The sequence below is a fragment of the Alligator mississippiensis genome, chromosome 7, assembly GCF_030867095.1.
Source record: "Alligator mississippiensis isolate rAllMis1 chromosome 7, rAllMis1, whole genome shotgun sequence".
Lineage (NCBI taxonomy): Eukaryota > Metazoa > Chordata > Crocodylia > Alligatoridae > Alligator > Alligator mississippiensis.
The window spans coordinates 68,434,136-68,453,137 of record NC_081830.1 but is presented as its reverse complement, the minus strand read 5'-3'; the positions used below and the strand labels follow the sequence as shown (position 1 = coordinate 68,453,137).

The window sequence follows — 19,002 nt, the reverse complement described above, 5'->3', positions numbered from 1 at the left end:
TGTATCGGTTTATAGCTTTGCTGACAGTAGAGGCAAAAACCAATTCCACGAGTTACATTCCAGGTTGTGGTGGGGAATGTACATACGTTGCATTTCAATTTGGGGTGCTTCAGGCTATGGAAAGACAAAAAAGCCCCCAGACAGAGGACACTACAAAATGTTGCTTCGTCCTGAAGTTCCGTTCCTTCCCTCCCTTCCCCAGCCTTCCACAGATTTTTAGGTAGTGATGATCTTGCCATTGAGTAGGGGGGTGAACTAGATGCCCTCCTGAGGTCCCTTCCAGTTCAACTTTTCTATGATTTTACGATTATGGTAAAAAAAGAGGAGTTTGGCTCTTGATTTTTTTTTAATTTTAAAAGTTATATTAAAACCATGCAACTTCTACCACATATTTTTGTTTATCTATAGTCATTTGTTCCTATATATAAAGTAAGCATTTACCAGCCTAACTTTGCTCTCTCTAATCATTATATCGTATTGTCTTCTGTATCTCTCCTTCCATAACTGTGATTAGCCATCAACACATTCCCACATCATGGAGTAGTACTTTATAGATGATTATTTGAGACAGTTAGAAGCAAACAGTTTAGTTTTCAACATTGGTTATGTTGATTCAGATTAAGGCTCCTTGTACTTGCTTAGCATAAAAATGTTGTTCCAAAAGCATTTCTTGCAATGCATGCTAGATACCTGTATCTCAGTTATGAAACAGCTCCTGGAAGCTGTGGATCCTGGGAGATTTTGAAAGACCTTATGTAATATTTCAGGAGATCCAGAAAATTGTGAGTAGAGGTCAAAGTCCTATAATCCCATAGGAGAATCCATGATTTCCACAGTGTTAAGTATGAATGCAAAAACAAATTTGATTTGACAGAAAAGTTGTTTTGCAGACACAAACTGTACCATACCTCTAAATCATTTACAGGTTTACATTTCTAGTATAGATAGTCCTTAAGGGCTATATCTTTTCTCTGAATGTTTGGGACCAACTCCCACTGTATTTAAGGTTGCCTATGTACACTGATGTTGAAATTTGATTACTGGTTTGATCACTGGTCTATCATGAAGTTGTGTTTATGGACCAAATTACTTAATTCCATACCTGTTTGAATTTTGTAATGTTTCTGTATTGCATTGTGACAAACTCTTCTGAGATTGATCCCTGGAGCTCCAGACTCTCCCCACTATCCTGCTGTGTGTATACCTGGGGCTGTGACTGAATCTTGCCCCTGGGAGACTACTCTTCCCCTGGCAAGTGTTGGTCTCATCTGCCGCTGACCAGACCTTACAGTTTAATAAAGAAGAGTCCTGTCAGCTTGAAAGTTCCCTTGGGTTTGCAAAACAAAATTCATCCCAGTCTCTGTGGAATTGGTATACCTATTGATGTCAGCTGGTTTGAAATGCCTTGTCTCCTTCATCATGAAATAAGCAGTGAGGTGTGAAGCTAAACAGATTTATAACAAAAACGCATAACTCCCCTTCCTCCCCCAAAATGGTAGCTTTAGGAACAGATATGCAAAAAAATAAAACCAATACCACACACTGCTCTCTCTAACTTGTAGCAGCCTCTTAATAAGTTCCACTGATGTTTTTAGCAGTCCAACTCCTACTGCTATACTTAGAGGAAAATCTCCAGCCTGGTGTCGGGGCCCTCGGCCTTCTATTGAGATTGTAGTGTGTTTGTACTTGATGTCTGCTGTTCTGAAGTCTTTGCCCTCCTCCCAGATGCATTCATTTCTATTTAAGGAAGATAGAGCCATTAATCATTGTATGGGATTCCCTCCCCCTTGATACCTTGGACACTAAAGCTGCTTACAGATGTTACAAACAAACAAACAAACAAGAAGCAGCACGTTTGTTTGACTTGGCTCTGCAGCATCTGTATAGATTGTGTTCTTCAGTGTGGCTTTTTGGCGCTTTTACCTAAAGCTGATTCAGTCAGTTGTTAGAAAAAGCACCCAAAAAGCCCCACTAAAATGCCCAATCTATACAGATGTCAGGCGAGCCAGGTTCAACTAATGCAGTACCTTTTCTGGGCAAGTGCTAGGCTTGGTGCAGGAGCACGCTGAGTTTAAAGTAAAGCGTCATTTATTTTTAATGGCTGTAAGCAGCATATGTGTGTGTACACACACACACACACACACACACACACACACACACACACACACACACACATATCTATGAGTTATATATACCCAGCATAAATATATGCTGGGTTTTTTATTTTTTTCCTCCTATCACTACTCAGACACACTGAACCCAATTTCAATATTCATGAGTATTTAATATAGTCCAGTGGTTTTCAAACTTTTTGCATTTGTGGATCACTAAAACATTTCAGATGGAGGCACAGGCCCCTTTGGAAATTTCAAATGGAGGTGTGGGCCCCTTTGAATTGTAAGTGTGGGTATTCACATACTCAGAGCTGATCCTAGGGGTGTGCAGGGCCCGAGACATATCAGCCTGTGCAGGCCCTGTTGGGGGGGGGGGGGGGGTGAGTGGGTAGAGCAATGGGGGGGAGGGGTAGCGAGTACGGAGTACAGAGCTGGTGGTGTGGAGTGGTGACAGAGTGGTGATACAGGGCGATTGCCCTGATTCGCCTGCCTCAAGGGACAACTCTTCACATACTTTTGATTGATCATAGTCATCTTTTGAGGGCCCCTTAAACAGTCTGCAGACCACAGGTTTAAAACCACTGATATTGTACATAGTAGTACACCACTTAATATCTATCCTAAACACAAACTCTAATTGATCTTGTTACTTTTTAAATTTTAACAGACAAATTATATTATTGGGGTATTTTAAGGTCTATACATATGAATCAATCTTCCTTTCTCTAACCTGAGAATCTTAAACAGCTGAGGAGGTTGTGCAGCTAGGGATGCTTGCACAAAAACTCATCTTTTAATGAAGCTAGTAGTCAAGTTACTAGCATGTGATTTTACACTGAGCATTTACAAAGGAAAAAACTTGAATCCAAAGTAAAAACAAAGGTGTGAAATAGTCTTTTTATCTTCGTTCACTAAGATCTCTCCCTCTATTCTGCTTTAATGACTATGGTGTGCATGCAATCAGGCTTTCTCCAGCAATGCAAAAATATGTCTTAAGTAGCACATTCCACCTTTCACTGAGGTAGATATATTTCAGCATAAGATGACCCCATTACCTGGAGCCTCTGCTTCACATCAGAAAAGCTTTTTTCCCCTCTTTGAAAAGAAAGGCATGTAACTGGGATAAAAGCCAACTTCAGAATCTTTAAAAGTAATATTTGCACAGTCCTGGGAATTAGCTTCTCAGCCAGTTTCTTCAGTAGTGACCTCAGATACAGAGATAAGGTGGTGTGTTCAGGAAATAAATCGGTCTCTAAAAGATTAAGTAGTCATTTCTTTAAATAATAATAATAATAAAAAATCTGTTGTTGAATGGTCAGTTTCTAGTTGTTTGTTTTTTTTAAAAAATGCTTGTTTCAAACTGTGTGTTCTGGTCTGGACTGCATTTCACTAACTGCAATTGTATCCATATATTTCCATCAATAGCAGTCTCTTGTATGTTATTCAGATAGATTTTCCCTGAATGTAAAGATTATTTAATATCATAGCATCATGGTGCTTAGGGTTGGGAGGGACCTAAACAGATCATCAGGGCCGACCCCCTGCCCCGGGCAGAAACGGGTGCCAGGGTCGTATCACCCCAGCCAAATATCTGTCCAGCCTCCTCTTGACAACCCCCAAGGTAGGAGAGAGTACCACCTCAATTGGGAGCCCATTCCAGAACCTGGCAACCCTAACTGTAAAGTAATGTCTCCTGATGTCCAGCCTGAACCTTCTCTCTAAAAGTTAAATGTTTATAGCTACTGGCTGTGGCAATTGTATTCGGTATTAGACTTAATAAAATCAGTACTACATATTACACGGCCTTTATATTAATTTTGATAGTTTGATTATGTAGCATTCAGGTTTTAGTCTCATTTTAATCCCTTACTAATGATAAATCCATATAAAATAGTTCAGATGAGATGTATTAAATAGGTTTTTGTGCAACTGTGTTGCAAAACTCCAACTTAGTTTAGTTAAAGAAAAAAGTAACATGATTAGTGTCCAAGTAAAAACCTACATTTCACAACTGGCTCATTCCTACCCAAATGAATTCAGCTGCCTTGAAATGAAGTTAGTAGTTTAAAATAAAATCTCTAATATTTTTCCCTGTAACAAAAAAACTTTAATACATTAATATTGGCTGGAAACATATGGAGTCAGCACTGGTGATGAAATAGGGATCATTTAACCTCTGCTGTATATTGCTAGTGGAGCTCTTTGGTAGATTGACCTCATACATCACCTTACTTGTTTTGAACACTAAAATATCCTCCATAGTATCAAAATCCAAAATTTCATTCGCTTTGTTTTGCAATATTTCTTGGACAGAATGAATAGCAAAGGCAAATGAATTAATTTATCTTACTTCCGGGATCTGAAATGTAGCTGGAAATGATCTTTCAGTGTCCACTTTTGCTGTTATCCAGGATATTTAAAAACCTGGGGTTCAGTTAGTTTACTTATTATGTACTTGATACAGCTCCCATTCAAGGCAATGGAAAAACTAATTGAAATGAAGGCTACTAGTTTAAGTCCTATACCATCAGAATTAGGTGTCTAATTATGTTGTTTTGACTGCAGGGTTCAGGGTTCACTGAAGTAGGCAAAGTCATAACTCTTCTGTTCATTATTTTTTTATAGTGGAGTTTATCTTCATATGATTATCTCCATTGAAAATTATTGCTAATATTTTTATCCTCAAAATCTTTTCAACTAGTTAATCTTGTCTGTTTTATGAGTACTTATTATAGGATCTTAATTACCACATTTACTTGAATCCAAGACAATGTTTCTTTTCTCCATTTAACATGGATTTGAATACAAGGCAGTGGGGGGGTAGGTGTCTGCTGTGGTTCCCATTCTGGCCCAGGGTCAGAGCTGGAGTCAGAGACGCATGCCTATGTGCTGCCCTGCTCCCCACCCCACCCCAGTCTCTGTTCTGTAGCCTCTGCCCCACAGCCTCTGCTTCCTCATCTCTTCTACTTCTGCCACATACCCCGCCCCCTGCTTTAGGCTGGCTCTGGCCCCATTTCAGCCTAGGGCATAGAGCACATGGCAGGCAAAAAGAGGGAAGGTGCCAGGGCATCCAGGCAGGGGGAGCCAGTGGTGAGGGAGACAGGTGGCAGGGGGCAAGTTGTGGTGGGGCAGGGGTCAGCCACTTGACTCCCCTGTATTTCTTGCCCCTGTGCCACTGATTGCCCATGGAGGGATGAATATAAGATAACTCTCCAATAATTAGATTCTACACATGGAAAATTATAACAAACTTATAAATGTTCCATGTCTAGAATCTAATTATTGCAAGGTCATCTTTAATTCAGTGTCATCTTGGATATAAATACGATAGTATCTACTTTTAATCTTGCATTCCTCAGGAAACTTGCTAATGCACTATTGTGTTCTTTAAGGCATTTAGATTAGACAGTATTAAATTATACTACAGCTTGAGCAAATCAAATGCCAGCAGTGCTTCTCTACTTCAAGTAAGGTATTTCAACTATTTTGCGTCTTTTTGGTGATTAGGGGATGTGTTAGGTAGCTTTTGTACATCCAGTGGCTCATTTTCGTGACCATACAACTTCTGGATGTTGTGCTCAGGAGGTTTATTTCCTGGGTATTACAGTAATTTATTCAATAATATTTAAATTACGATCTGTTCAGTTTATGATCTGTTCTCTGTAGTAATGTTGTGTACAAATGCTTACTTTAGTTGGCCTGCTGAAGATTAAAGTATTGCTATATTGTAGCTGCTTATCTCTTCCATATGGTTAAGAGAGGATGTGTACAATTTTGCATAATTCTCTTTAATATTTTTATCGTATCTGTCATTTAGGTGGTCATTAATCTAGGTTCTTTATTCTTTTGCTTTCCACAGATTCTTTTTTAATGTTGTGGTTTTGAATCCTGCCTAATATGTGTGTCATATGCAAACACAAAAGTACAACAAAACTGTGATTTGGTGTTCTTTTTGCTACTTTTATCTGCTTTTATCTGCTAAAACAACAATTTTTCAGCTCCCTGAGCTATCTCTCTTGGTTAATTAATGCTAATTTTTTATCCTTTCATGATCCACTCCAATGAACAGTTCTTGCCCAGCAATTTTGAACTGTTTCGCAAACTTTTCTGTAGGCTTTATTATATCTGCTAGTACTTCAGTGAAAATTGGGTGCTAAGGTGACACGCATCGAACCTTTTGCATTATACCCTTGGCACTCATATTTATTATGAATGTAATCTCTTGAATCCAGATGAGTAGATATAGCATCAGTGGTATAACTAAAGTGCAGACAGAAGTGTAGCTCCACGCTGTAACTGAGAGTGCTTTGCAGGAAGTGTTCTGAGTTACAATATTCTCCCTGACCAAACAAATTCACTGTTGGTTCCAGAAGGGAAGGGAAACCTAGTTGCTGGCAATGAGCCTGCAGTCAGTTTCTCCTAGCAATGATCTCTCCTTTTTCTCAGCCTGCGCTGTTTTCAGAATGGGAGAGGGGAATGGACCAGAGGGAGCTCATTCTGGGGGTTACCCAGCCAGCGCTGGAGGATGGGGGGGCTCCAGTACACCTCCCTCATCGTCCAGTAGTGGCTGAAAAAACCCCAGACTGAACTCCCTCCACTCCCTTTCCCCCATTGCATTCTGAAAACAGCTTGTAGCTGGCAGGCAGCGCAGAGAGAAGTTACAGAAAACGCTTTGTTTTGAAACATCTTCATCTGACCCCTCATGTAATGAGGGTTCAGATTTTCACTTGAACAGCCATTTTTTAAAGTCTACAGCTCTACACTTGTTTGTCATGGCTATAGTCCCTTTTCTGTGGCCAGATTGGATGAAAATTGTCAGTTCTGTCTGGGCCCTAGGTGGGAGGGGCATAGGGGAAACTGCGCTGGGTACCAACTTGAGGGGTCGTGGAGGGGGACTTGGAGCAAGATAAAGCTCCTGCTGCTGGCAGTCTCACCTTCACAATTGTCAATGCAGTGGAAACTAGAATTTGCCACTTCTGCTTTGACCCAGGTGCCTAGGCAGTCATGTCCCTACATTGCTGTACAGCATCTGTGGTGTTTCAGGGCCTTTGGAAGTCAATCGTGTTAATTTTACTCCTCTCAAAGATTCATAATTACCATATAGCGCAAGAGTGATGATGTAGATGTCATGGTCCAGAATTTATAGTTACATCGATGTTAGGGTCGGAAGGGACCTATTAGATCATCGAATCCTACCCCCTGCCCTGGGCAGGAATGAGTGCTGGGGTCAGATGACCCCAGCCAGGTGTCTGTCCAATCTCCTTTTAAACACGTCCAAGGAAGGGGACAGCATCACCTCCCTTGGAAGCTTATTCCATATTTTGACAACCCTCACTGTAAAGAATTTTTTCCTGATGTCCAATCTGAATTTGCTCTCTTCCAGTTTGTGGCCATTATTTCTAGTTACCCCAACAGGTGCCCTGGTAAACATTGTATCCCCTATTTCTTGGTTCCCTGCCACCCCCCCCACCCCCCCGCAGTGAGTTTGTAGGCGGCCACGAGATCACCTTCAGCCTCCTCTTGTGGAGGCTGAAGAAGTCCAGGCCTCCCAATCAGTCCACATAGGGTTTTTTCTCTAGGCCTTTAACCAGACGAGTTGCCCTCCTCTGAACCCTCTCAAAGGCCATCCGCATCCCTCCCAAAGTACGGCACCCAAAACTAGATGCAGCACTCCAGCAGTGGCCTAACCAATGCTGCATAGAGGGGAAGTATCACCTCCCTAGACCTGTTTGCGATGCACCTACTTATGCAAGAAAGGGTGCGGTTGGCTTTACTTCATCACGCTGGTGACTCATGTTCATTTTGGAGTCAACTGTGACTCTGAGATCCCTTTCTGCAATTGTGCTACTTAGAGTGGTATCTCCCAGACTGTAGGAGTGTTGATGATTCTTCCTCCCCCGGTGCAACACATGACACTTATCCTTGTTAAACTGCATCCTATGCTGTTCACCCCATTTCCCCAGCCTGTCCAAATCAGTCTGGATTCGCTCCCTGCCGTCCAGTTCATGTACCTCCCCCCATAGTTTGGTGTTGTCAGCAAACTTGGACAGGGTGCTTTCTACTCCCTCGTCCAAGTCACTAATGAAGATATTGAATAGTACCGGTCCTAGGACAGAGCCTTGAGGTACTCCGCTGCCCACATTTCTCTGGGTAGAAACTGATCCATCCACCACCACTCTCTGGGTACATCCCATAATCCAATTTTCTAATTATATGAGAGGCATGGATTTCTTAAGGTGATATCTTTTATTGGACTGACTTCATAGTTGGGATACAATTAGATAGGATTGACCTGATGATAAATAATTTGCATTTGAAAGCATGTCTAACTCTATCTCAGTTATGCAGTTGGTCCAATAAAAGATATCACTCTAAGAAATCCTTGCCTCTTATAGAGTGCAAGCCATTTAAGATGCCTGATGGTAACCCAGTAAGCCATTTGCCAAATCCTTTTGTTTTCTGTACCAAAGGCACCTCTTCAAATGAACTAAGTGTGCCTGCTATTTCATTTTGGAATGCTGTGTACTCAGCATGTGTTTCTATTAGCTCCTAATTAAAGCTGGTTAAATTGTAATTCAGAGTCCTGGCAGAAGCAGTTATGCAAACCTTCTTCTGCAGGTAGATATATTTCACTTTTGTGGAGGAGAACAATGTTTCTGCCATCACTCAGCAACTGCCTTGATGGACTTCCTGAATTAGCAGACCTGCTTGCCAAATAAGCCCATCATCTGCAGCTTAGGTGGTATCATTGGCTGCTTACAGACGTTAAAAAAAGCAAACAAAACAAAAAAACAACAACCCCCCAACACACTTTACCAGAAGCAGTAGCATGTTAGTTCAGTCTGGCTCAGTAGTGTCTGTATAAATCAGGCGCTTCAGTGGGGCTTCTTGGTGCTTTTATCTAAAGGCAGTTCAATCAGTTATGAGATAAAAGTGCCAAAAAAGCCCCACTAAAGCGCCTGATCTATACAGAGGTTGGGAGAGCTGGGTCCAACTAATGTGATGCCTCTTCTAGACATGCACTGGGCTCAGCACGGGAGTGTACCGAGTTTAAAGTGCCGTTTTTTTTTGGGGGGGGGGGGGGGGGGTTCATGTCTGTAAGCAGCTATTTTGAGTAGCTGAATTTCAGAAGATGCCACAGTGCTAACCAGTTTGTCTTTTTTTATGCAATTTCTCTATAATTAGGGTTTCTGATTAAATGTAGGGCCAGGTCTTATTCCACCTATTGGACATAAGTATAATCCTATTTCACTCTACTCAGATCCCTGAAAACTTAACATGCGTAATTTATAACATACCCTGAAAACACACCCTTGTGACCTTAAGACTAAGTCACAAAAAGAAATGGCAGGGAGGGGAGGATTCTTTCATGTGTTTTAACAGCTTTTCACACCTAAGCTCGATAGAATTGCACTTAGGTGCCAGGTAAGTAAATAGGACGTGGTGCATAATAATTTGGAACTCGTGTGCTTATAATCAGTAGAGAATGACTGTAAATTATTTCTCAAGTACAGCTGAAGGGAAGGAGAGTTGGAAAGAACAGATGTAACCTGATATGCTTTGCAACTAAAAAATGCATCACCAGTTACAATAAGTATTTCTTTAAGCATTTATTTCTTATGTTCTCAGTTAAACACAACAAGATGCCTATTTATATAGGTGGGTACAGAGGAGGGCAGTAATGCAGTTGCATCCCTCTGAATCTTGCTCCACCCAGACTTTAAAACCAACTGCCTTGGAGGGACAGCAGCATTTCTATTCGGGCAGTCCTGAGAGAGTCAATTCACTTCATGGGTCATTATTATCTCCTTGATTCCTGCTAATCTGCTTTACGCTACAGATGTTAACAACTTTTAGAGATCCTTTTTAATGGCTTTGATGTTCCACTATTCAAACTATCCTTTCTTCTGCAGTTTAGTTATTTGTTAGCCCGTCCTGGTAATGTTTCCTTTATTCCATAGCCTTGCAAACCATTTTCAGCTCTAGGTAAAAACCTTAACTCTGGTGTGGTAATATTAATTCAGGTGTAGAAATGATCCCTTCTCAGTTTTCTCTTGTGGGTGCTAAACAGACTCGGGCCCTTTAGTCTATCTTCGTAGGGCCTGGGCTGCTGCCCCCTGACCATGCAAGTAGCCCTCTGGACCCTCTCAAGGTTAGCCACATCCCTCTTGAAGTGCAGTGCCCAGAACTGGACACAGTATTCCAGCTGTGGCCTGACCAGCACCGCATAGAGGGGAAGGATCACCTCCCTGGATCTGCTTGTGATGCATCCATAGATGCACGACAAGGTGTGGTTAGTCTTACTGACCACTTCCTTGCATTGGCAGCTCATGCTCATCCTGGAATCATCAATGACTCCAAGATCCCTTTCAGCCACTGTGTTGTTGAGAAGGGTGTTCCCCAGCCTATCAGGATATTGCAGGTTCCTTCCCCCTAGATGCAGCACCTTTCACTTGTCTGTGTTGAATTCCATCCTATTCTCATCCTTCCACCTCTGTAACCTGTCTAGATGTAGTTGGATTCTGTCCCTCCCCTCCAGTGTGCCCACTTCTCCCCACATCTTTGTGTCATCAGCGAATTTGGACAGCGTGTGCTTTCCACGCCCACCTCCAAGTCACTGATAAAGATGTTGAATAGCACAGGCCCAAGGACCGAGCCCTGGGGAACTCCACTGCCCACATCCCTCCAGGTCAAAAACAACCTGTCCACCACCACTCTCTGGGTGTGACCATCAAGCCTATTTACCACCCATCTGACTGTATTGTGGGGTTTTTTTTAACTTATATATAATCTAGCAAATTTGTTCACATTCCAACAGTTAAATCTGGTTTTGCTTTATTCTTAAACTGAATAATATAGTGCTAGTCCCCTAGCATATTAGTAAAGTTTCTAGTTTCTCTTTAACTGGAGAAAAATGTGTGTTGTGTTATATGTTATCATCAGGGATCCTGGTTTTCTGTGATTAAAAATTGCAAATTCTCTGATTTAAAAATAGCAGATTCTCTGTTTAAAAACCCAAAATCCATGATAAAAATTAAAAGCCACTCCACAGCCCTCCCAGCACTGCTGGTGCCCTGCACTTCTCCCCACAGCCTCAACAGCTCTCCTGATGCCCCTCACAACAGCCCCCCAGACACACAGACACGCAGGCACAGACACACACACACACACTGACACACACCCCAGCAGGTAAGTGTGTGTTGGGGGGAATGGGCAGGGCAGAGTGGGGGAAGAGAAGGTGCTGAGAGGGGTAGATCAAGAAGTGGGGAGCATGCCCCTGTGCCCACTCCCTGGAGCAGAATCCTGGAGCCTTTTTAGCCCTTTAAAGTAGTGGTTCTAAACCTTGTTAAACTCAAGGCATCCCTCAGACTCAAGGCACACTTCAGAAAATGCCAGCTTTTAGCTCTCACTTGCCTTTTGCCTATGTAAAAATAATAAAGCAGTTCTTTTGCAAAGAACTTGGAGAAACTGCAACAGGTCAGAATGCTTTTGACACTCATAGATGCTAGGGTCACAAGGGGCCTCAACAGATCACTACCCCCTGCCTAGGCAGGAAAGAGTGCCGGGGTCATGACCCCAGCCAGATGCCTATCCAGCCTTCTCTTAAAGACCCCCAAGGTAGGGGAGAGCACCACCTCCCTTGGAAGCCCATTCCAAATTTTGGCCACCCTTACCGTGAAGTTTTTCCTATGGGTTCCTATTTGAAATCTCTGGGTTTATCTTATGAATCAAGTGTAGGTGTTTGCACACTGAATAGTGCTAATATTGTATGGCACCCTGAAGTACCCTTCAAATAATTCCATGGCAGCCTACTTGAGAGTCACTGCCTTAGAGAAACGGAGAGGATGGTGGCTACAAACTGGCCTATTGCTCGTGTGTTAAGCAGACAGGGTGGCTGTTGGGCTCCTTAGCCTCTTTTGAGGCTGTAATTTTGAAGATGATATTATGTTATTACTGGTGTTAAAAAGATATAAATGATATTAAGATTGATATTGTATATATTAGCATTTAACATTTTTAGTACTAGCTTGAGTGGCTGAAAGTCCTAGTCAACAAAGTTTAATTTTTTCTAGTTTAGATGGGATGCTAGATATGATGATTCTTCATCAGTATTGAGCCGTAGTGGAGAAGTTACAGGCTGCCTCTTCTGCTTTTGCTTCTACTACATTTGTTACAAGTAGGAGGAGAGATATTTAGGCTCTGGGGACCCCAGCAGGAACCCTAACTCCCTCAAATGTATTGGAGAAAGTAATTTTTTAAAAGCTAACCAGTTCTCCCCCTCTTTCTGTTAGCATATTATATTTGCAAATAAGACAAACATGTGCAGAGGTGTAACAAGGTACCTGGGCTTCTGGGGCAGTGGGATGCATGGGGCAATAGTGCCTTCTGTCTTCCTCTGTGCTGCTGGTACAGCTGTGTAGTTGCAGCAGCAACTTCTATTTTTCTTCCTCTCCTTCCCCTCCAAATTGGCTACCCCAGTTGCCCCACCCTAGTTACCCTACTGAGCATGTGAGACTTGGCAAACTTTATTCACAATAGAGAAATAATGCAAGGCCTAAGGAGGCAACATGAAGCTCATTCAATGAGCTTTGCAGGAAATTAAACTACATTTGGTCTAGATAAGTAAAAGTCAATACATTTGGGGGAAAAAGTTATCTGAAACAGATTTAATGTTAGGGAGATACTGGGAGAATCAATAAAGCCGACCCATTGCCATGTTAGATGTGACCTTAAATTGTGGTAAAGGGACAAAAGGAAGTGGTATGGCTCAGTGAGGTACTGTGAGGTATCTTTACATGTGCTCTGGGGTGGTGGGAGCACTTAAATTAAAGGAGGTCTTGGGAGTCACTTTAATTAAAGCACCTGCAGTGTCTTGTGTATTCAGTGTCCCATGCTTTGAAATAGTATCAGGGACACTTAAAGCTTTAGTTAAAGCGCCCCTGCCACCATTTTGAAGCTTGAGGATGCTGAATCCATGTGATGCCAAGGTTGCTGGAGCATGCTAATTAGATTAATTGAGTCTGCTCTGATGCATTGTAATCAGAACATGTCAGAACAAGTGTCAGGCACATATATAGGTATCCATTAATTCTCTGTCCTGAGTGCTTTTGAGAACAAAACTAGAATATTGTGTTAAATCCAGTTGAGTTCAGTATTAGAAAGATGTTGATTTAAAATGGAAGTCATGTGACAAAAAAAGGTTACTGGCCTGTAGAGAGTAATTAAAAAGGAAAGTTATTCAGCTGATGAGTAAAGGGGATATTACAGTATTATACAAATATTTGTGGTGTGTGAGCACCAAAGAGGAAGTGTAATTCCCCACCCTTCCCCCAATTTGGAATTGAGGGAGGCTGGGGTTCCAGCCTCCTATTTAACCTCAAATAAATTATTCTTATCCATAAGAGAGCATAAATAAAATCCCTGTTTTCTGTGCTTCTTATGTGACACTGAGGGTAATTGCATGTTTCCCCAGGGGTGGGGACAACTAGTGTTTTGCCTGTAATAGCAGCCTTGAAATTGACAAACCCTAGTCTGTTTCAGAGTTGCTAATAGCACAGAAGTGACAGCTATTGAGATGGGCTAAAAGAATTAACTGTACCCTACATGTCTGATTAAAATTTTCTAATTGCCAGATGAGCATACCATGTTCAGCGTGGACTATATAATACTTCTTATGTTCCTATGATATGAAAATGTATTTAAATAGTGTTTCTGTTTTAATTGTATAGTTTCAACAATTGTTAAAACCATAATGCTACAGTGATGAGCACTATTTAAAATAGAAGAGCTAATGCTATAACTTTAACTTTGTTTAGGCAAGTTTCATTTGATTTCAAAAATGGGAAGAGTGGAAAAAAGCATAGAGGCTCATTGTGGAGCTGTACTTGCAGGAAGATGGAATTATGAAGGAACAGCATTAGTTACAGGTAAGAGTTTGTCTTAAAAGCTTCCTGCATGCCCCCCCCCCCCCCCCAAAAAAAATTGGGTAATAAAAAGCTCTTTCAAAAGAAAGCATGCTTTCTAGATGAGGTTGACATTGTTAATAGCTTGAAACTAAAGAAAGGTACATTTATGCAAGAGATTTTTAAACTATAAAAATTATAAAATGTAAAGGTACCTTCTACTGAACGATAGAATTTGTGAGGAAAAATATCATACTAGTTTTCGTGACATTTATTTAGTAACTGGGGGCATGCATTCCATAAGTTTTATGTCAATTGTTCCTAATTTGAATCATCATTGTTGGCAGTCCCTCGATACTAGGATGAGTGTCTTCCAGTAGATAGGGAAGTCATTGGTGAGTCCAGAGGTGAATGAAGTGGCTAATCCAAGATTTGCACATTCAACTTCAGATATGACATGCAATTCCAGAAGGGGTGGATCCCGGTTATGTCAGGTCTATGTGTTTGTGTAGTGCACATAGAGGTGATTGCACAATAGCTTAAAATGAAGTCTTACTCTTGTAAACTGTGAGGGGGTGGAGGGCATGGGGTGGGTATAGGTGTGTGGGGGGCTGTGGGTTTGTGGGTATGTATAGGAGGGTATGGGTTTGTGGGGGAAGTGGGTATGAGCATGTGGGAGTGTGTGTGGATATGTGGGGTGTGAGTGGATATGGGGGCTGTGTGTGGGGGCAGGGTGGCTGGGGTGTGTGAGGAGGCGTGGGGGTCTGTGTGTATGGCAGCGTGATGGGGGTATGGGTGCATGTGTATGGTGGGGTGTGCTTGTGGGACTCACCCTATGAACACAAACACACTGTGCTTGCCTCACGACACACACACACACACACCCACCCACCCACCCACCCCTCTTCTGGCCTCGAGGTACCAGCATGCCCCTGCTCCCACGGTCCAGCGATGCAGCCGGGGGCCACCTGGTGCTGGAGCGGCCATGTGCAGGGAAAACTTAGGCAGGCAGACACTTCTGGGGGGGGGGGAATGGGATGGGAGGGGCTGGGCTAGCCTGACTCCTGCCGGCTTCCCCTGGGTCCTACTGCCCCTGGCTCCTGTCATCTTTGACAGGGAGCCTGGAGCAGATAAATATTAATTTTCTAAACTTTGTAGGTGCCCCATGGGCTAGATAGAATGGCCTGGCGGGCCAGATCCGACCTGTGGGTCCGTATTTTGCCTGCCCCTAGTATGGGACCTGTTTCAAGAGCTGGTTGTCAGATATCTTATGATGTGTCCTGTCTAATGATGCTGGTGACATATAAACATGGCTTCAATACTCCTGGTGCTACTTGAGTCAGAACACTGGCATTACTTCTTCTGTCCTTCCAGTACGCATGGAGGATTTTCCAAAGGCATTGCTGATAGTAACATTCCAAGGCTTTCAGGTGTTTCTGATAAATTGTCCAGATTTCACACCCATACAGCAGCATAGGGTTGACAACAGCTGGTAATCTATTAAGACTATATGCTTTGTTCTTCATCTGCCTAATGGCTTTCAAGGCTTCTTGATAAATTGTTGAATCTTCAGGGTAGTTCTTAATGGTGGTGTTGTAGAGTGACTTTTATGGTATTGTCTTCAACAGTAGAATCTCAGTTCAGGAGCTTTTAAATGTGCTCCTTCCACCATGCATTGATGACAGAGCTTTCTTTTAAGCATGTCGTCCCATCCTTAAACTTCAGAGGGATGGCTTCTTGTGTGCTTGGCCCATAGGTAGCTTTGGGCTTGCTGAAGAAATTATACATGTCTTGGCTGTTAGTAAACTTTCAAATCTCTTTTGCTTTGTTCTCCCATCACTTGTTCTTTCACTCACAGATTTTCTTCTGGGCCTTATCTTTAAGATGGCAGTAAAGAACTTGCTTCTGTTTGGAATTGATGTCATTCTTATCAAGCTTTGAAGAGTCTCCTTTTTCTGTCAGTGAGGGCCTGACATACTTGTAGATTGCTATCAAGTCACCTCTCAGCCTCAGACTCAGACTGAACAAGCCTCACCTCTCAGACTGAACAAGCCTAGTTCCCTGAGTCTCTCCTCATAGGGCCTATCCTCCAGGTCCCTGCTCATTCGGGTGGCCCTTCTCTGCACCCTTCTCTGCCAAAACTGGGCACAGTACTCCAGCTGCAGCCTCACTAATGCTGAGTAGAGAGGGAGAAGCACCTCTCTGGATCTGTTGGCAACGCATCGGCTGATGTACCCCAGAGTTCTATTCGCCCTGCTAGCGACTTTATCGTACTGTTGGCTCATATTCATCTTCTGGTTGATTGTGACCCCCAGGTCCCACTCAGATGCTGTAGCAGCCAGTGGGCTACTACCTATCCTGTAGTTGTGGTGAAGTTTCTTTCTACCCAGATGAAGGACTTGGCACTTTTTCATCTCGGTAGGAACAACTTTCACCATAACTATAGGATAGGCGATAACTCACTGGCCGGCACAGCATCTGTCCAGCAGTTGATATATCCAGCAGTTGATATGCTGGTCATAACTTCGGTGATATGGATGTCCTGATGGTCCTGGGTGAGCACTATAATGTCAATCCATTGCCAGTGTTTAGAGTGGGTGTGTATTAGTGATGTCTTCCATTTGTTGCTTTGGTAGAATAAGGAGTTTGTGATAATGAGGTCACATTCTGAACATTTGCTCAGGAGAACAATTCCATTTGAATTGACTTTCCTCACCTCTTCCTTTCCAAGTTTTTCTTTCCAAAGCTCTCAGAGTCCTTGCCCACTTTAGCATCAAAATCTCTGTGAAGAATTATCTTATCTTGTTTGGGGAAAGATGACAGGACTTAGGTGAGTTTAAACTAGAATTCTTCTTTGTTTTATCATCTTCATCAAGGGTTATGGCATATGTACTGATGGCTGTTATCTCTTGGTCAGTTGAACATAAAGGATCATGAGATGCTCATTGATGCCAACTGGACATTCTTGCATCTGAGTAACAATCTTGGTCTTGATAGAAAAACCAGTGCTTTAGATGTCTCTGGTTTTTTTGGGTTTTCCTTTCCAAAAACTGTATAATCACCACTCTGTTCTGTAGAGCTTCCGATCTCCTGTGCATTTTGTCTCACAAAGTACAGCAATGTTGATATCAAATAATGCAAGTTCTCTGGCCACAAAAACTGTCCTTTGCTCATCGATCGCTGTTAGGGTTGTCCATCAGGGTGCAGATATTCCAGGTTGCAAACTTCATTACTTGATTTGAACCACAGATAGTGTGATCCCACTTAATGCAGACAGACTGTGTTTGGCACACCTTTTCTGGCCCTCTCAGCATACAGGGTGAGCAGAGTGGATCCTGCATAGGCCTTCTCAGTCATGCTTGCAGCTGCCAAATTATACACCAGTCTCAGTTCCAAGTACAAAATAATTATCATACAATCATTGCCTCTACATAGGTCCATGACTAAGGGCTTCTAGTAATCACTAGCACTTGTCCCCATCACCACTCACCCATCACCATAGGACTTGGTATTGAAGGAAAATGACTGCCCTTGTCTTTTTTTAACACAGGGAAGCCATTATGCATCAGCAACCATACAATATTTCAAGGGAAAGAAACCTTAATTCAATCACAAAGAAAATCTAGACAACCAGAGATTTATATTCTGCATCCTTCATCTGCCTCTGTAGTCACTGTGAAGTATTCTTTATTCATCCACCTGCTCTGTTGTTGATGACTTTTATTTTTATTTTTGCATTGCGGTTAGTCTGGAAATCTCACTCTCAACCTTGCCAGCATGGGTTACCCTACCAGGAATACAAGACTGCAGGCAGCATTGCTTTCAATGTCATTGGTAGCACCCATGCCTCTCTACTACATCAAGATCGTGATCCTTGGGAGCTGGGATGTATTAACAGGAATGTTGCATGCAAGTCATGGGAAGTGATTCTTTCACTCTGTCATTATTGATGATGTCTCACCTAGACTATCCACTTTTAGGTCCTGCACTTCAAGAAAAATGTGGACAAACTAAAAGGAGTCTAGTAGAGAACAGCAAAAATGCTTAGAGGTTTAGGAAATGTGGTTTTTCTGTCTGGAGAAGAGAGATTGGGAGGATGAATTTAATAACAGTCTTCAAAAGAGTTTATAAAGACGATATTTACCATCCCTTAAAAGAGAATGGCTTTATTTATACCTGGTACCAAGATCTTCTCAGATATTGTGGTTAATTAGAAGAAAAGACAATATCAACTAAAGATTACTCCAGCTATTGTGATTGGTCTTATGTCAATTGCATGACTTACACTCCAGCATTTCAAACTATAATCTTGTGCTTGCACATTATAATTTCTAAACTATAATAAAATTATGTTTTTTGATGACCTATCATAAGAAGAGGGGAAGATATTTAAAACGCTAAATTTAGAAGGACATTTCATGGTTAAGATAATCTTAATAGGTAATTATAGATGATGGCTAGGAAATGGTATTCAGAGGTTTGCTTTTGGGAATTGACTTATAGGTAATATATATATTAGAACAGTAGTCCAGGGCAGCAGAAAGGTTTGACTGATTTCTAAAGGCCTGGTCACACAGTTCTCTCAGTCTTTAAGGCAGACAGGGTGTCTAACACAAAAAGGCCAATGGATCTACACACAGCCTGGGAAGTTGTGGGCATATGCCACACTGTTCCATAACATGAGATAAGGTGGCACCAGCTCACAAGACCCAAGAGTGGGGGGGTCTGAGGATTCCAGTTTTGGGGGAGCACACCAAATTAGGAAAAGACCCAGAAAGCCCAAATTAGGATGTGCGCATGTGATGGGTTTGTGAAACAAAGGAATATGATGACAGGACTGAACGTAGACAGTATGATGACCACAGAAAAACCAATCAGTAATGCCCACAGGTGAAGAGTCATAAGGAAAGGAAAAGAACACAAAAGCAGAGACTTCATAGCAACAAAGGGGTCCCCCATCCCTGAAAAGGCTTCCCTGACGAAGC

The 19,002-nt window shown here is 42.2% G+C and overlaps 1 protein-coding gene across 2 annotated transcripts in view; it reads left to right on the top strand.

Annotated features, from left to right (window-relative positions):
* The window catches only part of IFT80 (intraflagellar transport 80), a 155,278-nt gene that overhangs the window by 27,635 nt on the left and 108,641 nt on the right, over nucleotides 1-19,002 (top strand). For both annotated transcript variants that reach the window (XM_059731095.1, XM_059731094.1), the window contains exon 5: nucleotides 13,931-14,041. In XM_059731095.1, coding sequence (XP_059587078.1) covers nucleotides 13,931-14,041 — 111 coding nt within the window. The remainder of the gene's footprint in view (nucleotides 1-13,930; nucleotides 14,042-19,002) is intronic.